This window comes from Lissotriton helveticus, chromosome 8 (genome assembly GCF_964261635.1).
Source record: "Lissotriton helveticus chromosome 8, aLisHel1.1, whole genome shotgun sequence".
Taxonomy (NCBI): domain Eukaryota; kingdom Metazoa; phylum Chordata; class Amphibia; order Caudata; family Salamandridae; genus Lissotriton; species Lissotriton helveticus.
This window is the reverse complement of record NC_136069.1, coordinates 1,344,836,949-1,344,863,937: the sequence shown is the minus strand read 5'-3', so window position 1 is coordinate 1,344,863,937 and position 26,989 is coordinate 1,344,836,949. Positions and strand designations below refer to the sequence as shown.

General features: G+C 43.5%; 1 protein-coding gene across 4 annotated transcripts in view; it reads right to left on the bottom strand.

The window, feature by feature from the left end:
- The window catches only part of DCAF6 (DDB1 and CUL4 associated factor 6), a 592,636-nt gene that overhangs the window by 107,267 nt on the left and 458,380 nt on the right, over window positions 1-26,989 (bottom strand). For 2 of the 4 annotated variants that reach the window (XM_078658333.1, XM_078658331.1), the window contains 2 exons: window positions 12,866-13,184; window positions 3,680-3,721 (listed from right to left, as the gene is read on the bottom strand). In XM_078658333.1, coding sequence (XP_078514459.1) covers window positions 3,680-3,721; window positions 12,866-13,184 — 361 coding nt within the window. The remainder of the gene's footprint in view (window positions 1-3,679; window positions 3,722-12,865; window positions 13,185-26,989) is intronic. The other 2 variants (XM_078658334.1, XM_078658332.1) reach the window with 1 other exon arrangement.

Below are 26,989 nucleotides of genomic sequence, written 5' to 3'. Positions count from 1 at the left end.
AGAAGGAGAGATTGGTGTAAATCTCCACACAACGGAGGTCCGGGGTGTTGACACTGGCAGGCTAAGACAAATTTCCCTTTTAGGGCGTCCGGCAGCAAAGTATAACACTAACATTTTAAAACTTAGTTTTTCTGTATATTTATAAAAAATCCAACGTAAACATGGACTTGAATTTTTAATACATATTAAAACAGTAGATGAATTAGTTATTCAGCTTACCCCCAAACCAATGTTAGCAAAAAAAGTATTTTAAATGCACTTTAGTTTGTCTCATAGGATTAGCTATAGTCCTTTACAGTGAAAATGCTTTTGGGGGCTAGTCCCTGTAAGAACATGCCAACATAGCATTCTTACCTGCTACACTTTTAAATACAAGGCACCTTACCTTGTTGGCTACAGTACCTTATTATAGTGGGCAGACACATGGTCAGTTTTCACTGCAATGAACAACGTGGCAGTAAGAGGCAGTGAAAACTTTAAAATGATCCCCCATGCCATGGGAGAACACTGCTATGCCAATGGGGTCTTCAAAAACAAAGTCCCTCCTTGAGATTTTTCTTTTGAAAATATCAAGAAAGTTTGGTGTTCAGCTCTGTGATGTTGTTGGAGCCGTCCGTTAAACTTACAATGCATTTCTTGGAAAAGCTAGAGATGTCCAGAGGGGCAGCGGACATCTCTAAATACAGCAGGCAGGGTACCCCTTAACATTTGAAAGACAGTGTTCTTTCCTCTCAGAAAGGTTTATTTTGACAAGTTTGCCTGGAGGCTTAAAAGATACAACTGCCAGGCTTGACATGTAGGTCTAAAATTATGGTTATCCATGTCAGTCTAGTGGATGGAACAATAGGTGCTAAAGTCCACAGGAGACATGTCCATTTCCATGCATTTTTATATTTTCCAGCACCACATACTATGACCTTACTGGTAAGTTAAATATTGCATTTGGGTTTTGGGCAATTTCAACATGTTTTAGGGGTCGCTGCACATACACTAGGGACAGGGCAACAGTGCCCCAGTGGGCATGGTTAAAAAGAACAGCATTACCAGTCAGCAACAAAATTGAGGATCACATAAAAAGAGGGACTTTCTCACAAACTTGAATACACCTACAGAGGATCTGCATCAATTAGATGACAACAACATGAAGAGAGATTCCCCCAGTTTTATGGAATTCAGCCCAGTGTCGGTGGAACTGGTCACTGATCTGGTTAAGACAGTTAAATCAGGATCCCCATCTGACCCGTGCCCCCGTCAGTCTTAAATATGATTCCAGACCTGATCGGTACTAACTTAATGAGCATCTGCAATGCTATGTTTTGCTCAGGCACCTATCCTTCAATATGGAAAAAGGCCATTATTCAACCTTTGCTAAAGAAAAACAACCTAGACCCAGGAGAAACTAAAAACTACAGACCAATTGCACATCTACCTTTTCCAGCGAAGATCTTTGAAAAAATTATGAATAGCCAGCTAGCGCAGTTTATAGAAGAAAATAAACTGTTAGATGACACCCAATTTGGCTTTAGAAAAGTTCACAGCACGGAGACTGCTCATATCAAAGCATCAGATGAAATCGGAAAGGTGCTAGATAGAGGAGGTGCCGCAGTCCTGGTGCTCCTGGATTTATCAGCAGCTTTCAACACCTTGATCACCCGTGTCTCAGCCTTAGGTGTCGGACGAAAGGCCAAGGCTCTTCTGTCCTCTTGTCTCCTCAATCGGACTCACTCAGTCAGTATGGGCAATTATAACTCATCACTTTTCTCTTCCCTATGGTGTTCCGCAGGGATCGTCGCTGAGTCCGACCCTGTTTAATATATATGTGACCGACTTAGCATGAGTAATTAAGACTTTTGGAATGGGCCTCACAGCCTATGCTGACGACACACAACTTGTGTTAGTGGTGCATAAAGACGGGGAGGCAGTGGCGGCTAGCTTTCATGATGGCATGTTGGCCATCAGCTCGTGGATAGCAAACAATTGCCTGAAATTGAATTCAGACAAGACCGAGGTAATGGTCTTTGGCAACCTTACCCCGGGATGGTCTCCGACATGGTGGCCAGAGGAACTGGGATAACTTCCTACCCCTGTTAAGAAGGCCAGAAACCTAGGTGTCATGTTTGACGAGGGCCTCACTTTTAAACAGCATGCCAATGTGGTGGCTTCTTCGTCCTTTCACGTTCTAAGGATGATAAAGAAATTGCTACCTTATCTCCCGATGAGAGCTGGAAAAACTCTCATCAGTGCTCTTGTTATGTCAAGAGTTGATTACTGCAACGGCCTGTTAATCAACGCACAAGAACATGTGTTGAATAAGCTGCAACCAGGGCCGGACTGAGAACAGAATCGGGCCCTGGCAAACTGCTCAGCTGTCCCCCCTGGGGTCAGGGGGGGTGCAGCTGAGCAGTTTGCGACGGCCGGTTTCGGACGATTTTGTTACCGGGGGCAGACATTGCCGACCCCCGGTAACAAAAACGGCCCCTCAGGTACCCAAAACCGGCACCCACCCAAGCGGCCTACTGGGGAAACGCCCGGTGCCAGCTATGGCCAGTCTGGCCCTGGCTGCAACGGATACAGAACGCAGCCGCTAGAATACTATCAGGCACTCCAAAGTTCAAGCCAATTTCCAGTGTTATGTGCCAACTACATTGGCTGCCTATAAAAAGCAGAACTACATTTAAAGCGCTATGCATTGCTTATAAAGCAGTTCATGGAGCATGGCCTGAATACCTTAGAAAAGCTTTCCAAGCTTATGCGCTCAGCAGAGCCCTACCCTCTGCAGCTGCCAACCTTCTGACCGTTCCCAGAACAAGCAAAGTTAACTGGGGTGACAGAAGATTTGTAATGGCAACGGCTAAACTTTGGAACCTGCTCCCCCTACAAATTAAGACCAGCCCAACACTACTATCTTTTAGGAAACAAGTAAAAACCTGGTTATTTGAGCAATAGGAGCCTCATGCTATCTTTAGATGTCCATAGCACCGAGACACCCTCGGGTATTTCTGCACTCTATAAATTGCTAACATAACATAACAAATACTGCAAGATTTTTCTGGATCTTCAGAAGCACACCATGTTGCAATAGCAGAAAACATACTATACTGATCACCTGTGAGCAAATTGTAAAATATGAATGCATGTATGAAAATTTGGAAGCAGCACAACAACCAATTCAAACACACAGATCTGCAGAGTAAGCAGCCCTCCACAATCACAGTTTACTCAATTGGAACTTTCAGCAGTTACAGCATACACTCTGATAGAAATAGTATGAACAGACTGCATTAAAATGTATTTAATTTTATTTCAGCCAAGTTCTTTCAATAAAACAACAAAATAAATATTGTATTCTTTGTATGTCACTTGCTAATTTAAGGCTACACTGATAATTTCAATATTTACACTTTAAATTTACAATTAAGACTACATCGGGCAAATCACAAAATAATTTACCTATAGTTTTCATAAATGTTAATATGTTAATTTGGTACACACACACAAGTATGCTGAAGTCTATTTCCATGCAATTCATGCATCACTCAAAATTCAAAAGGCAACAAATGTGAGTTTCACCCCTCCAAATTAGTCGGGGTTTATGTGACAAGAATAGTTAATTTGAAAGCCTGTTAATTAAGACGGCAACCTTGCAAATTCATAAAAAGGAAGGAGTGTATGCAATTACCTCATTAATCTATCACTTACTGATGTTCCTCTGATATTAAATCTAGTGAAAGGAACATAACGATTAAAGTCACTTAAAATTGTTTTGGATAGGAGGGTTGCTAATACTGCTTTAATCAGAGCAATATTTAAAATCAGCGTGTTAACAAAATTCCTACTTTATGTGAATTAAACAATAAAACCTCTTAATTGTTTGTACATAAACTGAAATACAGATCCTGTGCACGCTGAGGTTTACGCTTTTTATTCTGAATAATGTTCAAGCTGTGGGAGTGATTAAGTACATTTTGATTGTCATGCTCCCTATAAGAAAACAGTAGATAAGGGCCACGAGAAAAGCATGTAAAATATTAAACCTAAAGCCAACCAGGGTCAAATAGTTAAAGAAACAAGGAAAGAAACAAGTTACTTACCTTGGTACCTGGGTTCACACAAAACGTCCTGCAGGATAATGCCCTTTTCATATGACACGGCTGTCAAGGCAGAAATGCTTTGTGAACGTGTGTACTGATACCCATGTTGAGGCCTGGCATGTATCAGAACAGGCACTCTGTGTGCCAACACACCGTTAGCAGACTTGGCCCTGGTGGAATGAGCCCTCAGTCCTTCAGAAGGCTGCTTTCTGACCAATGCATTCAAGGCCTTAATGCAAAAGTCTGTCCACCTCAATAGGGTGCTTTTCTGCACCACCTTACCTTAGTTTCAGAGAACCCCACAAAAAGCTGATCTTCCACCTGATGATCTTTAGTGCGAGTGATGTCAAGTTTAAAGGCTCTTCTGGGATCCAGTCAATGGAGTCTCTTCTACTTCACCCCGCGGTGCGTTGGGGGAAAGAATGCTGGGATGGCGATTGGTTGCCCAACATGTAAAGGCACCACAATCCTGGGATGGCGATCAGTTGCCCAACATGTAAAGGCACCACAACTTTAGGCAAAAAAGCTGCACAGAGCGAGCCTACTGATCACTCATGCAACGAGCTGACGTCATTACAATGAGGAAGATGATTTTGATAGTGAGTAGACACAACGAGCAGCTGTGCACTGGCCCGAAAGGAATACATATAAGAAAATTTAGGACCAAATGATGATCCCACTGTGGTGTCACAAATGATTAGTAGGGAACATGTGCGTCAAACCTTTTATAAACTGCATCACAACGTGATATGAACAAGGACAATTGGTCGGGCAAATACAAAAAGGCGGAAAGGACAAATAATCTTAAACAGTGCCCATGGCAAGGCCTTGCTGAGCCAAAGATAAAATGAATAACAAGACATCCACAAATCTGTTCCACTGTCTAGCATATATAGATATTGTAGAGGGATTCTTGGCTGCAAGGATGACATCCCCAACCTAAAGAGGAAGACTGAATGCAGTCAAGTGCTGTTGCTCAATATCCACACATGGAAGTGTAGATTACGCAGGTTCGGGTGCAGAACCCTGCCCTGTTGCTACAACAGATAATCTTCCTAAAGCAGTATCCTGATCAGAGGACAGATCCGCATGCTCGGAGGTTCTGGGTATCACACTTTCTTGACACAATCTGGAGCTAGGAGGATGACTTGGTCCCAGTAGTTTCTGATCTTCTTCAGAACAAGGGGCAGGAGAGGCAGAGACTGAAAAGCACAGAGTGTCGTTCTCCACTCTAGCCTGAATGCGTCTCCTAGTGAGAGAGTTCTTGGGAACTACAATGCACAGAGGTTTTGACACTGTGTTATTGATGGAGGTGAAAAGATCCAGGCAGGGATGCAATCATCATTCGTGATCATACAGGCGTCGCCAGCTGAACTCATCTGCACTGGTGTTCCAAGATCCCACTAGAAAGCTCACAATCAGGGACATGTCCTGATGCTCCAGCCAAATCCTGAGGATGCAGTACCTCTTTGCAAAGGACCCTGTACCCCCTTCACCGTGCTCGTTGCAGTACAACATCAGGGTGGTGTTCTCCATAAGAATATGTACTGGCCTTCCCTTGATGGGTGGCAGGAAGGTCTTCAACTCCAGGCAGACAGCCTGCAGTTCCAACTGATTTATGTGGCACCCAATTACCACCACAGACTAGAGCCCTCTAATCTCCACCTCTCCTAGATGACCTCCCCAAGCCAGGAACACCTCCATCACAACTGTCAGCTCTGGGTAGGGAAGGTGGGGGGTCTGCTGCTGGTCAGATTGTGGACAAGCAGCCACCACTGCAGATCATGGGCAGTTTCCTCTGAAACCTGAATGACATCCAACAGGCTTTTATGGTTCTGGGCTCACTGGGTCTTCAGATCCTGCAAATGCCACCTGATGTGTCGATAAACAGGATGCATGAGACCAACAGGCTAAGAAGTCACAGAGCTGTTCTCATCAAGATCCAAAACTGAGGCTGAAACATCTGGATTACAACCAAAATGGTCTGGACTTATTGCGGTGGCGAAAAGGCCCTGAACTGCACTGTGCCCAAAAGAGTTCCTATAAAAGGAAGCCTCTGCAAAGGAGACAGGTGTGTCAGATGGTATGTTGTGGTCTGGAGTTATTTTCAACTTAAGGGCTTACTTGAAAAGCCAGGTCTTCAGCGTGTTGTGAATGTCCAGAAGATAGTAGGAGGCTCGGATGTGTTGGAGGAGGCAGGTACAGGCTTTATGAGGTAGGTTTAAGAAGGTGCGGACCCCTGCTGTGCTTTGTGTTTCCATGGGATGTGAGCTAATGAGAACAGCATAGGAGTCTGGAAAGTTGTTTTAAGTGAATGTAGCTGTTCAGGTAGGCAGGGCCTGTGTTGTGGAGTGCTTTGTAGGTGTAGTTGAGCAGTGTGAAGTGTGCAGTCTTCTTGTGAGCTGGCTGATTATCCCTGCGTTGAGGGTGCCCCCATTGTCTAGTATTCTGTTGATTGAGGGCTTGGGTGATAATTTATCTGATAGCCACTTGAAGATTTTCTTCAGCAGCCTTAGGGTGTTAAAGCAGGTCGAGACCACTGTGTTGACTTAGGCGGTCATGTCCAGTTTATTCTCTATAATGCGTGCAAGCAAGGTTGAAGGGGGAGGGGGGTATAGGTCCAAGGTCTGTGGTCCAGCAGATGGAGTCATATGGTGAGGAGTCTTTTTCAAAGATAGTCGCTTCTGTCTTGTCCAAGTTCAGTTTAAGGGTAATAGATTTCATCCAGGTGGTCACTTCTGTCATGCGTGTGGTAAACTTGTGTCTGGGGATGGGTGTTTTGTCTGAAAAAGACAGTATCAGTTGTGTGTCATCAGCGTAAGTGAGGATGTTTAAGTTGTGACAGGTCTAGAAAGATCAGGGCAGCAGTTTCCCACACAAGGGCTACAATTCTATTAGAACATTCTACTCACTGAGGGTAGAATGTTCTAAATAAAAAGGGAGACACAGAAAGACAAACAGTGGAATGTTGAAGCAGAAGGCTTATACTAGCCATTATAAGCCCTGAGGCACTCCATTATTTTCAATGGAGCTCCCAATATTCCAGGGTTCTAATATAGCCTTATAGCCCGCCGTAGCGGGCTATACCGACTATTAAAGATCCCCTCAGCCTCCCTGAAGCCTTTGTTCACAGCCACAGCTGTGAACAAAGGAACATTGGAATGTTGGAGCTCCGGGTTTATACCAGCCATTATAAGCCCGAAAGCACTCCACTGTTTTCAATTGAGCTACCAACATTCCAATGTTCTAAAATAGACTTATAGCCCACTTTCGAGGGGCTATACTTGTTGTTAAAGGCCCAGAACCTGAGTTATGAGGGCCTATACCAAGGGAGAGGGCCTTTAACAACAGGTATAGCCTGAGGTGGAAGGGCTATAAGGCCATTTGAACATTCCACCCATTTAGGGTAGAATGTTCTAGATTAAAAAGGGAAAAACATGAAGACAAACATTGGAATGTTGGAGTTCCTGGCTTATACCAGCCATTATAAGTCTGGGGCAACTCCATTGTCTTCAATGGAGCTCCCAACATTCTAATGTTCTAACAAACAGAGGCTCCTCATGGAAAATCAGCACATTCAAAGCTATTGTCCATGGCTTGATTATGAAATGAGGACTCTAGATATCTGTCTGGATTATAGATAAAGAATAGCTAGCTTAGAGAATCTTTACTTTGTTCTGCATGCACCGGAAACAATTCCTGAAAATGTTTGTGTGAAAAAGAAGTAAACTCAAGTGTGTTGACCCAAAGGCTATGAAATTTAGTATTGTTCCAAGTGTTTTAAAATGATGTTTTCTCGGCAATTCTTGTGAGCATGTTTTATCCCATGCTGAACATGAGGCACTGGGTCTAAAATGCTCACAGAGAATTAATCTTTGACCATTGACTCTGGTGAAGGCAGCTGTGACTCTACGTCATCAGGGTACCATGTTTCAGTCATGGGATTTCAGTTAACAAACAGGTACATAGTGGGAGTTGTAATCTTAGTTTGTTTCAATTCTCACACCGCTCACAGACCATAAGTGGCACTCTAACAGCAGCAGCATTTTCACACTACTCAGAGTAGCAATCTCACATCTCCAACAGCAAGCACTCCACAACTCTGACAGACTAGCAGTATCACACTAATGGGAGCTCTCTCACATTCTACATAGACTAGCAGTCATACACTACTGGAAGCACTCTCACACAGCAATGCCAAATATACAGGACAGGGCTCGAAAAATCCCAAAAGGAGAAGGATAAATGACTCCATTGATTGAAGCATCCAGACACTTTCAGTAATATGCCAGACCTATTTGTTTTCCCAATGCTCGTTCAATTTGTATCCGTACAACAATAAAGACTATAAGCACACTCGTTCTAAAAAGGAAGACTAATTCATCATTGCTCTATTCGAGATAAAATTATCAGCGCAACCACTTATTAGTATTTCTTGAAAGTTGTAACAAAAAGCTATTCCCTGCTTAGGATATGTCTCTTAATTTACATTGAAACATTATTTCACAGTATGAAATGGTACCACTCTACGTGTGAGAAACAAATAGCACAGACTAACTGTATGGAGGGTTGCTATCTTCACCAGTCCACTTCAGAAGGGCATAGGTACCTAGCTGTGATATAGGCGGAGGAGGTATAGAGGCTAGAGCTGTTATAGCAAAAATACTGCATGCGCTCAGAACCACTAATACAGTCCTATTCGCAGTTGCTCAGATTCATACACTCTACTTTCCCCAAGACACAACCCTCTGGGCCTAATTTACAGTCCAGAGAAAGGTATACTACAACACAACAATAGCAGATATCCATCTTCATTATATCATGTGGCCTTGTAATACAGTGGACATGATATCCACCACTTTTTGAGAGAGTATTCCATCCATAAAACTCTTAGTTGGCACACTGTCTTTTCCTGAATTTCCATGCAAGGCGAGTGGGTGTTGTGCACGTGTATGGAAATGAATGTATCCGTGCGCGTTCATATTGTCATAAAATATGATATCTTCTAATAGAGAACGGGTTTCTTGACTTGCTTTCTGCCTCTAACAATGTGAGCTATTCACTTATGGTCTTCGGTAGGTGTTTTGTCCATGCCACACTGGTGATCATTCTACCTGATCATTCTACCTTTCCCAGCAATAGGATACAAAGCAATCAGACGCAGAAACAGGATACAGATTATTAAGTACTCTCACCCAACAACAGCATGCTGCAAAAGATTCAAAGCACCCTCACTAAATAAAGGCCTGCTGCATTATCCTCCCCAGGCAACCAACGTATTAAAAAACAATGTCTAGTATCGGACTGCAGGCGGTGGGACCGGCGCTGAATTTGCCCAGTGCTCGGATCTGGAGCTGGGAGATGACCGGATTCTATACCCTTCGTTCGGGTGATTGTTTGGTGACAATACGATTCATACTGGATTATCTGTGAACATACAATTCAAAATATGAATCCCTGATGAAGTTCCTAGTGTGACAGGAACAAAACGTGTTGGCTGATTTTAATTCATATGCAACACTTTTGAATAAAGAAAAGAAGATAATGGACTGAAACTGCCATATTGGATTCATTTCTGGTGCATCTTTCATTTTGATGTATAGTGATATGCCAAATGACAAAGTGCATCAGCAGAAAGCTACTTGGGTACACTCTTGCATTTTTTCACACAGGTGTAGCTCAGTACACCATAAAATAAATATGCTTGTCTCATGGAACTATCAAGGAAGAACTCAACCACTCATGCCTCGTACTAATATGTAGAGCCTAGGTTAGTCAAAGCAGGTTGTGCAATGTCATTGGGGTTCCATCTCAATGCATGTGCAGCCACTGCTGTTAATGCCAATGACCAGACATCATAACCAGGTTATAGGTGATTTGAAGGAGCTACTGCTTATTTGCTGCAGTGCACGCAAAGGTCATTTATAATATAGATCGTAACCTGTTAAAGATGGGGTGGAAATGGAAGTTGTCACTTAAATTACATACAACAAGATGGCCTTTAGATGTGACTGTGTTAACCAAACTACTAATATCTTCAGTTATTTAGTTTGCATTCATTTACAACCAGTGCCTAATGCTCATGTTCATTTTGTGTGTATGAGAGAGGAAGTCTCTCTCTCTCTCTCTCTCTCTCTCTCTCTCTCTCTCTCTCTCTCTTTCTCTCTCTTTCTCTCGGGGATGTGTAACTCTAGGACACACACAGAGCTAAGACAGTGCTTCTCAGCCCCGTCTTGAAACATCCCAAGATACTTACTCCATTACTTATGTCCTTGCCTTAACTGTGCGAATGTTCCTCGCTATAAGTGTTTATAAGGATCCCTGTCAATTTGTGGACTTTTGCTCCTTTACATTTTTGGACCTCCTTTATTCATCTGTATTTAATTACACATCTGACTAATCCAGTCCAACCCACATAATTCTACTACACACCACATACATACACTTCATAACAGATAAGTGAAAAACATTGTATTTTACAATGCCAATAGCTCCAACTCCAACAAATGTGAAACCTATTTGTTTGAGCTGTATGTGAGCCTGCTTGCTTTATAGTCTGGAGGGCCGGATTTTTGTGTTGATTTCCTTAATATTAAAATAAACATTGCCTGCAGCAAGCTCAAACCCATGTAGTCTTATATACCTTGCACAACACGTATACAGCATGTCTTTACATATCTAAAATTGCCCCAATTTGCAAACATGGGACACATTTTCTAGCTAGCTAATTCACTGATGGGAGCCACTTTTATTCTGGTACTTGGGCCTAGTTTCTGTCCCAGTGCGACTCAGCTTTCAGATCATCATCATTATGTTTATGATGCAGAAACCAGGAACCTGCAAAGGCAATGCCAATTACACAGCAGTAGAGGATACTTCAATTATACTAAATACATGAGTCATTCTACTTAAAACAATTCAGTACAGGGTCCAGACAGAAGGCCAGAACATGAGAATCTTGTGAAAATGTGAACTCTGACAAGCACTTTGCGCACTAAACAATCTTGCCTGTTTCTGCTGCTATCGATGCATATAGTTTGTATAATAAAATGCGTCCCCTGCAGTATGAGCTGTAGGGCTCAGTGAGTCCTAGATATTGCACATACAAAACAAAATGACTGAGCAAAAACATTTCGAGTTTACAGAAACCGCATTATCGTATCTATTTGTTTGCTCAAATCGAGGATCTGCTGCTATATGAACATGATCTCTGCTCTACCATTGTCACATATAGAGACTTGGGACAAACTTCCACAGGTGCAGGGATACGCCAGTATAAAGCTTTTCAAATGAACACACTATTCATTTTAATTTCAAACATAACAATTCTAATTTTAAAACGATGCTTTTCTCATTTTAAATATAAACAAGCAACTCCCCTCTAGTAAAGTACTCCGGCCTTGATATTTCTAACTAGATCTCATATTTCCACGCATTTTGTACCGATATGTAAGACATTCATCTGTTTCTGCCATGTCTAGGTGGACTGGCGCCTGGAATTATTTTGACACCTCTCTCATTACTTTTTAAGCCACAAACAGGGCTGGACTCATGCAGTCCTGCCATGTTAAGCGCAGTAAATCCCAAGCATGAGGCCCGGACTCCTACATTAGAACACATACAACGCTAAAGTGCAGAATGACATCACTGGCAGCACTGAGCCGCAGGGAAATAAAATGCTTGAGCGGAAAAAAACAGTGGCCGATTCTGAATTCATTTCACACTTTTTAGAAAAATGCAAGCTCTGAACGCTACATCCAGCGTCATAAAGCTAATAACTAGAATATAGAACGCTACTGTTTTATAATTTGCCTGACACAATTACGATGTATATGGATAGATAGATGATAGATCGTGGACCAAGAGAGGATACATTTGAACAATGCCCTTATGCACAACAGAGAAGTGTTTGAGACTAGCACAAATTAAACTCATATTCTTCCATATATCTAAATTGTTTATCAGTTGATGAGATAACCCTACCTGTAACAGCTGTCTCTTCAAGAAGGGTACCTTCTACTCTACAATCTGGAGCTGTATTAGAATTCACACACAATGGGACCGTTAATCCTTAACTTTCAACCATCTTAAGTGTAGAGGTGAAACAGATACACTACATGGCTATTTTGGGAATCCTGGGTGAGACTAATTGGCTTAAATGTAAAACGTCCTGGTAAACGAAGGGTCTGATACTGCCCAGAAAAGCGATGGCCAGTGAGTGCGGAAGTGACTGTGTTTTGACCCTGAAGGAGTAGAAGAGTATAATGGACTGGTGTATGACTTTGGAAAAAAATCATGTCATGAAGTACGCAGTTGCCCACTGCAGTGGAAAAAAGATGGAGACCTTTGAAGGATATAACCAAAGTCTCGTGCACACGTTAGGTTTAGAGTATGGTTAAAGTACTCATAGTAAGCAAACAAACGTATCTAATGAAACAAGGTAGACAAATCTGAAAAGTTTGTTTTAAAAGAAATACATTTGGCCTTCCCAATAGGAAGGGTGACATCAAGACAAACAACCAGCTGACACCTTTGAAGGATGCCTGATTAAAAAAACAAATGGTGAAATGTGAAGGGATCGGTGACTGCGTTTTGGGATGGGGAGTTGTGAAGGCATGTTGATAGAAATTAGAGGAGTTCTGCACTTGACATGACCTGTTTCATGACTGTTTTTTTTTAATAACATTGAAGTCCTCTGCAAATCTCCTGTTCCTTTTTGTATGTTGCAGAAAACTAATAACATGTTTTAAAAAATCTAAATTAAAAAGGCCAACCTTTGTCCTTGTGCTGACCGAAACCTTGAGGGTGGTACCAATACTGGATCCTCATCACTGTCATCAGTCTCTTGAAAAGCTGCGCCGCGGCCAGACAATGGTGTTCGAGAGGTTTGGCCCACTGATTCAGCCTCTGGCTGGTTTTCATCATTTGTACTGTTTAAATTACCAGAGCTATTTGGAGTCTGTGAGTTGGGATTCTCCTTAACTGTACTTCTTTCTGTAGGTGGACATCCTTCAGAGTTCATGGTCACTTCGCTCGGATCACAGCTATTTTCACCTTGAATCCTGGCTCCAGGTTCTTCAGTTATATTCCTGCCTGTGATCGCCACAAAAAGTTAGAAATTAGAATATTCACGAGAACAAAGCATAAACATAGATTCCACAAAAGACAAGGATTGCTAAGCATGCTTGGGTTGCTAATATTCTTGCAAACAATTGGTATTTTAGTATAAACCTATAGTTTCACTGTTTATTGTTTACGTCACTGTACTAGTGTTCCTTAGGTTTCACTAGAACTCTGTAAATACGTATACACTTTTTATCTCTAAATATTTTCCTGGAAGGTTGCTCCATGTATTGACTACGCTTACTACATCATATTACTTAATATGCCCGATGGACCGTCTACATCCGGGCCCGACTCTTACCCTTCTCCTTCCCTCTAACTCACCAATAAACTCTGAAGTCAGATTTACTGCTCCGTCATTAGGTCGCTTGCACCAAACGCAATAAAAATACACTTTCGCAATAGAGTGAAACCTAGTGGAAATGTAACGGCCTAGACACATAGTAGTTATTTCTCATCCTACACGAAGTTTGAAGACTGATGTTAATTTGGTACTGGAAAATCTGGATTGTCCGGAAGTGTCTGGAAGTGACACACATGTATTTACATTTTAGTAATAGAGGGTGCGGCTGCCATAGGTAGGTCTATCTAGACAGACGTTTTGTTTCACATGCATAGTAGTAAAGAGTGCATGTTACTACAAGCAACACACTGAATTCTAAAAAATATTATTAGTTACGTCAAAGAGCTAGCAACAGAAACCATACATCAAATAACTATTACGTTGTAGCCAGCATCGACACCTATAGCAAGAAAAGGTTACATCAGAGGTCACTGGTAGGAGTGTATATACAGAGGCCCATACTCCAGAAGAAACGACACTGGACGGATAGGCTTAGCAAGCTCGAAACAAGCAGGCGCTTATGGAACATTTCGCATCAGCAGTCCAGCTTTTATTGTTGTCATAGGCTGACAAAGATTAAACTATTTTGTATTTATTTTAATTACAATTTTAACTTTGAGGCTTTCAAAAGCTGCCCCAGGAAGCTTTGTCACTGATTTCCCAGGGCACTGAATAATTGTATGGTATGGCACTTGATCCTACATGCTCACCGCAAAGCAGCTCATCATTGAGTGGGAGCCCACCCCAGCCTTACAAGCTGATCTTTGGCGGAGTGAGGAATGGGTCCTATGATAAAGCATGCCTCTAGTGTGGGGGGGCATAGAATCCTTAAGAAAACATTATAAGAGGCTTCCAACACACATTCTTTGCTGGGAGCTAGTTCAACTTCTAGTGTACCCAGTCTGCTCTTTTCCTATAGTGTTCTAGTTGTCTGACCTGGGAGGGTGGAAAGACAAACATAAATATTCCCTCAATCTCCTCTTCACTGGTCTGTCCAGCAGCGCAGCTGCAGGAGAGGTCATCCGTCAGATCATAATTTGAAGGTCATCGAGCAGTGTGCCTTCTAAAAAGAAACTCAATTATGTTGTCTCCATTCTATGTGCCCCTTCCTTGAATATAACAGGATGAACCACTAGTGACACAAGCTGAATACCTCCAGCATTATTACTATAGCAGAATAACCTAGGCCTGGCTTTTAATGATGATATGGTGACAATCATATTGACTACACAATCTTTAATAGGTAACACTAGTATCATTAACATACTTACTAGTCATGTAGTAATCATTATACAAATATATATTTTCAAAGGAACCAAAAAATAACCAGACATGCATAGGGCAATGATGACCAAATACTTTAGGGCAAAGTCAGCACTACGAGGTCTCATTGAAGCCTAGAATCTCTCTAGATGAGATACGCTTCAGGAAAGAGTGCTGTTGTACAATGTGGAAGTGTACAGTCTTTATTGTCAGTACAGCAAAACATGTTTCTGATACCATGCAGGCAGAAATATTGACAAAAGAGACAAATTTAAATACAACAATGCAGATAACAATTTATAACGGGGATCAACACCAAACTCATCCACTTTTGTAGTAAGTCCAGCATTACAAGTAGCCAACCACTGATACAGCAACACCCTCCTATAGAAAATAACTGAGGTAGGGACTTAAAAGTAAAACCTCTGGGGAAATAATTTTAAATGGCATTAAATTATTTCACAGAGTTAAAAATATAAATATGTATGAATTAATGTTAAAATATATACAAATAGTACATATTTATTATTTAATTATAGAATATTTCATAACATATTTTGAATTTAAAACATTCACTATTACAACACAGGAGTAAAAAGACCAGACATGAGAGTCATAATTAATGAAGGTAAACTTTTTGTCACTCTTTACAGGAAACCAAGCGAAAAAAACCACTTTTACAATATTTCAGCCATCAGCCCAAGGTGTTTCGAGAACCACTACCACATAGTCAGTGTTTATGTATATTGCATCACTGCAAACACAAATCTGATTACATCAAGGAAGAAAGTCTATTGATTAAACGATTACTGAACAACGGTTACCCCAGACTGTTAGACCACTGTCCCAATGAAAGGAGCTGAGTATTTACACTGGGATTGCTTACTCACACAAGTCCAACAACTCTAATGAAAAAATTGTTTCCGTCACCACCTTCAGCCCTTTTTCAAATTTTGTAAACAAATGCGCAAAGAGACACTGGAGCATTTTAGATCCATAGGATCTTGCTGCGGACTTACTTATATTCGCCTTTCCCTGTTCAGCTGCTAGTAAGCCAAGAACACCTTTTAGCACATGATGTGTATCCCCAATGGTAGGCCATTTTAAAAGCAGCATTGGAAATGTTTGTATTGGTTCTATTGAAGCGAAAGACTTGGTATATTCAAATACTCATATGCCTCTCACTCAGGTTTTGAACTGCAATTCCCAGAACATTATAAACTGTATATGGTGTGTCTGTGGTCTCCCTTGTATCGGCCAGAAAAGTCAGAATATGAACAAAGAATTGTCCAACACTCATGTAGGATTTGTTGCAAAGCTTCCAACACTCCTCATTTCCCATTTTATAGAACAGAATCACACAGAAAATGATCTCAGATGACAAGTGGTAGAAATGCTCCACATTCCACCAAGAAGCAGGGATATTGCTAAACTCATGACCAAAAGAGAACTAAAATGGATACTTCAATGTGATACAGTCAACACTGGTCTGAACAAGCTGGAAGGCTGGTATATACTTCTTTAACTTGGAGAAAAAGGTACTGCGCATTGTGTGCATGCATGTTTCTGCAATTATTCTTCGCTCTTTACCTTATAATTTGTCATATTCACCTAATACAGATGCACTGTCCTTGATTCAATTGCTCTCCCTTTCTTTTTGATAATCATAAACAATTTCTTATTTTTTTGTACAGTTCCGTATTATACTAAACGTGTGCTATCAATTGCCCGACTTTAAAATGTATCATCTTCATTGTAAATATTATTATCCATGACTGGACAATTGTGGTTACCAGATTTTTTCCCCTAGTTCTTCCTTGGCCATTCTTCCTTTTCAGAAGTTGCTCCTCTTTGCCCCCATCTTCGTCTCTCTGGGCACCTTTTAGTGCATCACTCAGCGCAAAAGTGCCTGGATTTGTCTCCAGATAGATACTGTGCCATCTCATGCATATTCTAATCTCAGATGATTTGAGCAGTTAAATATTTTCCTGTAGGGGAGCAAATGTTTTCCTCAGCCTAATCCTGTGATTGAAGTGCAGCACCACTGGTCTTATAGGTGCCTATGTGCACATTGAATTCCATAATCCAAAGCAACCTAATTTGTGCCGTGCTGTTACCTTTCAACTTCTCCTATTGAGAAGGCAAGCCACTAGGACCTAGTTAGGATTGACAATATTATTAAGACTGGGCCACCTGGGACCTTCATCAGCGCACCCTTCCAGAACAAGCCAAAGTGGCTCCTTTTCCTTTCTCTTTATTGAATTTGGTGTGTATTCTTGGTTCCTGTTATCATGAGAAGCTTAGTTTTAACTAGTGATTACTAACTCTTTCTTTCTTCTCTTTTTTATCACCCATGCCCTTCCATTATACAGTAAGTAGCCTGCACAGGTTGTGTTTCACTACCACACAAGTGTGAACTACATTTCTCTAATCTTGCATCATTTTCCTGTCTATTCTTCCTTCCTCTAGGAACTGGGACTCACAGACAATCCTCTCAGTAAATGTTCCTTCCATTGGTACTAGTTATAACTGATTCGCCGTCTTATCGTAGCATAAATCTTTTCCCCTTAGTTCCCTTCTCGGGCCTTCTGCCAAAGTCCAAGTACTGATGATGACCCTTTTATTTCGTCAGGTTAAAATATTATCATTATTTCTCCAAATAACTTGAAATGATTCATTCATTGCCCATTTATTATCTGCAATATTTGGTTACAGAACATTTCCTTCTAGGAATATGGATTGTTCACACATCTTGATTTTCAATTACTCTTGTTTGTGAATCACCTTAAAGCATCTTTTGTCTCAAATTTTTCACCATTTAATTATTATATGAATTAAATTAATTTGCTGAATCTGTTAGTACGCTGTTCCACATAGCTGAGATATTCTGCACTCACATTTCCATACTTGATATCTGCCCTACAGTATCTAACTATGTGGTTTTCATTATGTGTCGAAAGACATTTATTGTCCAAGTGATTGGTTTACATTAAATATATTACAAGAGCCACTGTTTAGTTTTAATTTATTTTAGCAGTTTCCTGTTTGGACAGTTTGGGTGTTTCCTTGTTTTCCAACATAATACATGCATGTAACAGAGCAGGATATTGTTTTCTGCAGAAGTTCTCCATCTGAAGGATCAATTGTACCATTAAAAAAATCAGCCTGTGATTCAATATTAAACTTGTTTACTTCTATAGAAAATACAATACCAGCATTGGACGTAATGTTTCTAGAAAATTAGCAGTGATTTCTAAAAATGAAAAAGGAAGATCTTGTGACAAAACAGCCTGTGAACAGCATAATAGGATAAGCAAATATTCTAGTCTGGCAGTATGTACATATAGTTTTGAAACTATATGTAAAGTCTAGATTTGTGTACACAACCACTATCTCTAGTAGTGGACAAGATTAATGTCTGCTCAGATCATTGTATCCTACACAATAAACTGTAGATAAACAGTATTACAACCTGAAATACTGTAATTAGACATCTGTACAACACAGTTCTGAATGAAAAGGGTAAATCAAAGGTTAACAACAGTATCCAGGGCAGAAACTAAATTCAAAACCAGACACTTTCACTTCCAATTTGTATCCTAAAGTCAGAGTAGTAACTTCAATGAGAGATAAGGCTATGTATGGAAGTGGCAGAGTTGATCAGGTAGACAATATTGGCAAGACTGTTGCAAAATCATCTTCTAGCACACAAACGTATTCATCCCCAGACAGTCAACAGCAAAATCGTTGTAAAATCTTTATTCGGTAATTTGATCACCATAAAAGAGTACATAAACATTATACAATTCCATTTCTCCGGTTAAAACTATAAATAATACGACATATAAAGGAAGGAATGCACCACAGTCACTGGTTTGCTACGAGCGGTTACATACATCAGACCGTTGGTACCCTAGAATGCAGTTTCAATAACCGGGAGCGCGTCACCCACGCACTGCCCAAAAATGTTGCCACCCCACATGTCATGAAGGAAGATGAAGAATCAGTAGAAAGTACACGTAGTGCCTGACTATGACACCTCAGCCCCAGCTCACTACATACCGGTTTCAGCCAGCATTTCCGGGCCACTTTATAAGCGGGGCAGGCAAAGAATAGGTGGGCCACAGTCTTCTTTGGTGCTGCACAACCAGGGCACGAACGCAAGGAGGCAGCAGAGTTGGACCACCTCGACGTGAAGTCGTACACCGGGAGCGTCCCATATCTCAGTTTTAGATATAGCACTCTGTCTAGAGGTTTAGTGATCAGGTCGAGGAAGGGTTCCAGTTTTTTCACCCATTTAATTAGCAGAAATTGATCCGTGAGTGAGCCCCCATCCAAACCACTCAGTGCTTCGCTCTGTACCCAGTCCCAATATAGCTTTTTGATCACATCCTTGGGCGGCGGCATTTGGGACTCCCAAGCATCCCTTAGACCTAATTTATGCACCAGGTCTCTCACATTATTCAGCCATCCTATTTTTTTCCCCGAGTCCAACAGAAGAAGATCGTCCAGCCCTGCAGCATAATTTGCAAGCTCCTCAGTTCTTCTTAAACGGGTCCAGAAGAGCAATGGCCGTAGCCTCACCAAATCCTTTAGGGCTCTTCTGCCCAGATCTAATCTCAGGGGGATGAGTGGGGTGGAAACAGGAAGAGCCACCACCTTCCTCAAAAAATTATTTTCCGCTGTGGCGAGATCTGTAACATTTTCGAACCCCCAGAGCTCGGAGCCATATAAAGCCGCCGGAAGAATTTGACCATCGTAAATCGCCATGGCCGGGGAGACAGGTTTACTACTTGACTCGCGGAGCTCCCTCAGAGTCACCCCAGATACTCTTTGGTGGCTGAGTAACATTTTGGCCAGGTGGTCCTTCCAGGTCATTCGACTATTTATCCGGACACCAAGATAGTCGAATGAATTGACCACTCCAGGGGGGCCCCATTAAGCAAGAAGTTGTTTTTAAACCTTTTGGAGGGGGAAAATGCCATCAGTTTAGTTTTCGAGGTGTTGATGGTTAAACCTCTATTAGTACAGAAGGAACTGAATCGGTTCAAGAGTTTTTGCAGGCCCCCTGGGGATTTGGATATCAGTAAGGTGTCATCGGCGAAGAGTAAAGTGGGGATTCTTTCCCCCGCCAGGGATGGGGCATCCGACTCTTCCCCTTTCAGATGGTCCACCACTCCATTCACGAATAGGGAGAAAAGGGTCGGGGCCATGACACAGCCCTGGCGTACTCCTCTCCTCACAGGGATCCTGTCCGTTAACTGTCCCTGGGATCCCCATCTGACCCTCGCATAATTCCCCTCGTGGAGCTTTACAATTAAACTCAGAAGTCTACTTGGAAAACCCATCTCTCCTAGGATCTCCCATAATTTAGCCCGGGGGACCAGGTCAAACGCCGTCTTGAGATCTATGAAGGCCATATATAGACTACCTTTCTTGATGGTGACTGCCTTCCAATAGATAACAAAAAAGCGAAAGACCTGGTCCATCGTGCCTACCTTTCTTCTGAAGCCGGCTTGGAGGTGGGAGAGAATGCTAGCCTCCTCCATCCAGTCGCCTACCCTTGAAATGATGACCCTGCCGACCACTTTCTGGATTATATCTATCAAACTGATAGGTCTGTAGTTCGCAGGATCATCTCTTGCCCCCTTCTTAAATACTGTTACCACCTCCGCCCCCTTCCAAGAATCTGGCACCTGGTGTCCCCTTGTAATCATGTTCATAATTGTGGCGATTAAATTGGCCCAAGCCAATGGTTCCGCAATCAGCAGATCCCCAGGGATCCCATCCGGACCGGCTGCCTTCTTAGGGGTTAGATGTCTGATCGCCACCACTACTTCGGTGGTCGTAAATGGAAGATCATCCACCCCTGAGGTATCCCCAGCACCAAAACTAGCTGCCCCGGGGCTGTCAGACTCTTCGTTACCTCCATATAGGGAAGAAAAATGAATAAACCATTGCTGACTGGTTATGTGCGTTGCTAATGGTTGTGATTTCCCCTGCCTGGCTCTGTTAATCAGATCCCAAAAAAGATTCGGGTTCCTTCTACTCACAGCATTGGCTAGGTCAAGCCAATGCTGTTCCTCCCACTCTCGTTTGGCCAGCGATAGTGCTTTCAGGTAGTCCCTCCTGGCCGCTCTAACCAGCAAGGGATCCCTAGAAAGCAGGGCTTTTGTCAGATTTTTCCTACTACCCTTACACTGGTCTGTATACCAAGGTTTATTTGAGGTGGGGGTATGATAGTTTCCCTATGACTTTTCCCTTTTGAGGTAAAAAATTGACTAACGTATTCTATTGTAGCTTTGTAAGCTGAGTCAAGGGAAGAGTGCGGGAGCATAGTAGTCTGGTTTTCACAGTCCCAGGCCTCCAGGTCTAAGTACAAGCCCTCTACCAGGGATTTGATGGTCCCTAGGTCATCCTCCTTCAGGTTAGCCTTGTCCCATTTCAATCTGCGGTTGTTATTACATGGGATGATCTCTTTGGTTGTCTTTAAGGGGGCATTCACCCTCCTGTCTTTAAAGATGCCCCAATTAAACTTACATCACAGGGAATTGTGGTCACTATCCTGACTTGGGAGCACCTCCATGTCAATAAGGTCTGCCCATAAACTAACATCCATTAGGATGTAGTCAATTCGGGACGGCCCAGTAAGTCTGTTGAAGGTCAGTGCCCCTGCCCGGTCGGATATAGTCCTGCCGTTGAGGGCTCTTAACTTATGGTCCCTAGTTAATGCGTTGATTTGAATTGCTCTAGCTGACCATTTTCTAATAGGGGGCAGGGATAGGGTTGGGATAGACCATTTTGAATCTTCGACTTCAATACCCAAGGGGTCATCTCCAAGGAGGGGTTCAAACGTACAATTGAAATCACCCCCCACGATGATTTTTGCTGATAAAGGGCAGTTAACTAAGGCTAAATCCAGGGCTGTTAAAATTGAAGAGGCGGTGTCCCCAGGTGTCCCTCTGGCATAAACGTTAAATAGATCAAGCCTACTTCCCACCGCGTTTCCTCTAGAGGAGAGATGGAGTATATCACTACACTCCAAATTATGGCGTGTGACCTCCCAGTCTAGGTCTAGTTTAATCCATACCATGAGGCCTCCCGCCGGTCTGCCCTTCCCTTTACTTACTGCTGGCAAAAAATGGGTAGTGTATCCTGATTTATATAGGGGTAATAGGCTCCAGGTTTCCTGAAACAGGCAAACATCGAACTTCTCGATGAATGAGTGCCATTCTGGTATATCTAACTTCCTTTTTAACCCCGCAACGTTCCATGATAGAAGGTTTATTACCCGTCTACCCTTGGGCACTTTAGTATGAACCCCCTTATTCATTCCCTCAATATCCGCTATGGTCATGCCACTACCCCCCTCCTGGGCCAAGGGAATAGGGTTTGCCGGGCAGCTGGCCATGCAGACCATAGACCCGGCTGACGGGGAAGCCTCAGTAATGGTGTAAGTAATGGCAATTTGGGATAGGGGTGGACTAACTTGCCCTGTGTCTGTACTGCCACGGGGTCTTAGGGCCTCCTTACCAGGGAGGTCACATCTCTCCCCCCTCGGCGCTGAACTTCAATCGCAATCTCCCAGCCCAGAGAGCTGCGAGAACCGATTGTAAGTGTCCAAGGGGGTAAAGGGTCTTAAATGTTCCATCCTAGTGACGTGGTTCATCGTGTGTCTATGGGGCACCGTGGACCAGGCAGAATGCTGATCAGCCACCAGGGCAAAGTGTTGCCCATACTGGGGATAATTGTTGTTATAAGGCAAGATAGAGGGTGGCCTGTAGGGTTGGAACTTGTTTGGATATTCAGGAGGAATGGCCTCTGTCCTGGGATAGAAATGCGTTAGGGCCCGGGGGATGATACGAGTTTCCCGTTTCCAGGTGGCCAATTTAAGATGTAATCTACTGCCCTGGGGTCTCTAAAGTTAATCACCACTAGGTCCCCCTCTAAATCTTTAGTTCTACTCCCCAGCCAATTAATCCGCCTAACATGAACTATATCCCCATCTATATTGGGTGCTATCGGCCTATATGTTCTCAGCCAATGGATGATTTTATTTTTAAGATCAACGTATCCCTCCTTTTTATTTTCTGCTAACGGGGGGACCCCAGACAAGACCACCACAAAGGGCACTGCTTCAGGGGGAATCTCCACTTGTGGCACCTTTTTCCTTGGGGCTCTAGTGTATCTACCTTCCCCTTGGTCGTTTTGGTTATTACTTGTCGGGGCCTTTGGGGCTAGTTTTTTGGGGTCGCTACCCGTTTGTATTGCTGGTGTGTTTAACTGATTAGGGGGCAATAGATGTTGGGAGGGAAGGGGGACCCTACCCGGGGGTTGTATATTATTTTTGGCCGGCTGAGACTGGGCAGTTAGGGTATTGGGAATAATAGTAGTGGGGGGTTTGGTCAGAGGTGTGGGATGCACCACCCCACTCCCCTGGGCTTTGGTCAGGGTAACCATGCTATTGATAGCAGTCTCCAGTATGGTCAGTCTAATTTCAACCTTTTTAATAGACTCATTAATAGGTAAAAGGAGAGATCTCAGCAAAAACTCCAAATTCCCTATTGTTGTGGGGGGCGATGGAATAACTGGTGCTTTAACCCCAGCAATTCTGTCAGGAATCACGGCCTGTACAGCTGCTTCCGGTGAACTATTTGCCAGTGGTAATACAACAGCTGGTGGAAGATCAGACCCCTCTACTAGGGTAGTCTCCATTAGATTGAGGGTTTTTGGCCCTTTACCAAAATCAGTATGCGGGGTTTTAGCTTTGCCTAGTGCCACCCTTAGTTTCCTCCTTTTTTTACTAGGTGGAGGGCGGAGGATCTGGGCAGCAACAAAATGCTTAGGTTTCTGATTCCTAAGCTTGGCAGTGCCAGAGATGCAACCTGGGCTGGGAGTAGGGGAAACAGATATAATGTTATCCGAGGGCGAACTAGGTGTGGATGCAAAATCACGAAACAAAAGGGGAACACCTTCTTGACTAGCATTATCCCCACTCAAATCTAGTGGGCCCCCCTCCCGAGTTAAAGCAAGAGGGGTACTGTCTATGAGGGGTCTATGTTTCATGCTCTCAACTGAGCGACGCCGCTCAGCCCTACGCTCAGCTAAGCTAGAGTCCTTATCACCCTCACTCCGCACCTTGGGAAAATAATTAACCAAAGACCCATTGCGTAGACTTCCTTTCTTCCCGGGTATTTCCTCTTCTGTCGACATATCCAACGAGTGACAGGGTACGGGTCACTGTACTGCAGATGTTAAGGGAAAGGCCCAGCCCAGCCTACTCTGGCCTACGAGGGGCTTAGAGGGCCCGCCCTTTGCCCGGGCTTCGTCCCGAGCCTCGTCCCGCGCGCGTCCCGCTGCCCGAGACGAGTAGAATGATTTTAAACCCCTATGTGAAGGGGGGGGGGGGGCGGGGCCGCTGCGGGAAGAGGCTTCAGGTGTGAGACTGCCTCGCAGTCCCGCAGCGGTGTGGGCGGTAAGGGCAGGTCCTTCTTCCGACGGCGGCAGCTCCCTCAGCAGAGCCGCGTCCCCAGGAGCAGACAAGGGTCCAAATTCAGCGCTAGATCACGGAGCAGCCCAGCGCACCACAGGTCAGCCCACACTCAAGCTGAGTAGCATCCGCGCAGCGGGTGCTGCGAAAGTTATATCAACACCAGGCGGGGGGGCGGGGCCGCTGCGGGAAGAGGCTTCAGGTGTGAGACTGCCTCGCAGTCCCGCAGCGGTGTGGGCTGTAAGGGCAGGTCCTTCTTCCGACGGCGGCAGCTCCCTCAGCAGAGCCGCGTCCCCAGGAGCAGACAAGGGTCCAAATTCAGCGCTAGATCACGGAGCAGCCCAGCGCACCACAGGTCAGCCCACACTCAAGCTGAGTAGCACCCGCGCAGCGGGTGCTGCGAAAGTTATATCAACACCAGGCGGGGGGCGGGGCCGCTGCGGGAAGAGGCTTCAGGTGTGAGACTGCCTCGCAGTCCCGCAGCGGTGTGGGCGGTAAGGACAGGTCCTTCTTCCGACGGCGGCAGCTCCCTCAGCAGAGCCGCGTCCCCAGGAGCAGACAAGGGTCCAAATTCAGCGCTAGATCACGGAGCAGCCCAGCGCACCACAGGTCAGCCCACACTCAATGCTGCGAAAGTTATATCAACACCAGGCGGGGGGGCGGGGCCGCTGCGGGAAGAGGCTTCAGGTGTGAGACTGCCTCGCAGTCCCGCAGCGGTGTGGGCGGTAAGGGCAGGTCCTTCTTCCGACGGCGGCAGCTCCCTCAGCAGAGCCGCGTCCCCAGGAGCAGACAAGGGTCCAAATTCAGCGCTAGATCACGGAGCAGCCCAGCGCACCACAGGTCAGCCCACACTCAAGCTGAGCAGCAAAATCATAAAGAAGGCACATTAGGAAACGTTCAATCAATAGGTTACATAACCAAGGCATTTTTTTCTCATTATACATCAATGGTGGAGTTACCTTTTTAGGTGAGTGTACAAATGACTCTCCCAAACTAGCTGGTCGCTCCACCACAGCGTTCTTATTTGCAAACAACACTCTTCTGCTCCCTCACAATCCTTCTGGGCTCCAAAATCTTTTGGAAGACATTTCAGGCATTTTAGTTGAATGGGGAGTCCCTCCAGGTATTAGGTAAATTTGACTACCTGGGGATTAGCATCGATAAGAGCAGGTCATGGAAAGCCCAGACGGAAAAGTCCAAAGCGGTCCTCTTACGCTCTGCCATCTGCAAAAAATACAGGGCAACCACCCCTAAGTCTCCAGCCCCAGCTACTGAGGTATATAGGGCAATGGCACAGGCTTCTGCTCTACATGATGCTGAAGTATGGCGTTCTACCATCAATTAAAGGCCTGATTACTAAGGAAAACACTTCTTGAGATGTCTATTTAGTCTCCCAAAACCTTTCAACTTTTTTATGACACTGGATTAAAAAGGGTGCGTGACTCCTGTGGCCGATTCCCGAGCTTCACCATTAAAGGTTAGCTTTGGAGGACATCATGTGCCACAGAAACGATCACCTTCTCCCCTGGCTTAAGCATGTCAAACTCCATCTATTTGACCTGGGCCTCAGCAACCTTTGGAGCAACCCTTCTTCAATGGGGGCAGATACAAAGAGTAGAGTTAAAGCGGCTTTCTGGAATAAGAGAATAAATGATCATCATCAAAAAGCGCATTAAGGGAGGTTGGTAAAGTCCTCCCCGCCAAGGAAACAGACATTGATCAGATTCAACCACCAATGGTCTGCACATTGTACATTAAGTTCAGACTGGGAATACTTCATGTAAACAATTTACACACAGATGGGAGTGTCGCCAAACTACTACTCCAATCTGTGATATCTGCAAAGACGCCATTGAGGATGCTGAACATGTTCTCTTTTTCTGTCCTGCTTATGCCAAAGCTAGGATGAGATGGATTAAACCACTGTGCACTCTCTGGGGTGTGAGGGCATATTGGGTGCCGTATCGTATCTTGAGATGGGACACTAGCCAGGGAGTGGTATTTGGAATCAATCGATACTCCTATACAGTGTGGCATACAGGAAAAAAGCAGGGTGGGCTGTTTTTATTGGATATTTACTTCCTTTCTATTGATTATCTTTCTTACATGTGTCCCCACAATGGCCCCAGAGTCTACGTGTTTTGATAAATGCAGCATTGTACTTTTTAAAGGAAATGTGTTAGCTGCTATATTTGTTTCTTTTAGATTAAGCTTTTTTCTTGGCTAGTTACCTCCTTAAATCAGTGATGGGCTGAGTATGGGGACACTTTGCTTTTATCGGTTTTACTTGATCTTTCTTACTTGTAAAAAATAGTTTTAAGATCTTAATTATTTTATGAAACTAAAATGTTACTTGACAATGATATTGATTATTTGAACACAAGGTTTTCATATGCTTTTATGGTCTAAAACACTGAAATAAAGACAAAAATGTAACTAGAGCATTTCTTCCATTGCCTCTAACCAATCGAATCAAGACTGCCAGCCATCTGGTGAAAAGGAACTTTGCGATCAGTAATCCTCCGAAAAACATCAAAAAATTTCAATCTTCACCATCTTATACTAATCAAAAGGAAGACATGATGTATTAAATTGAAGTAATTAATTCAAGACTTTTTCTGAATTCATAGACAGAAGAAGTATTAGATCTGATGACATTAATTATGTAGAACTTGTAAG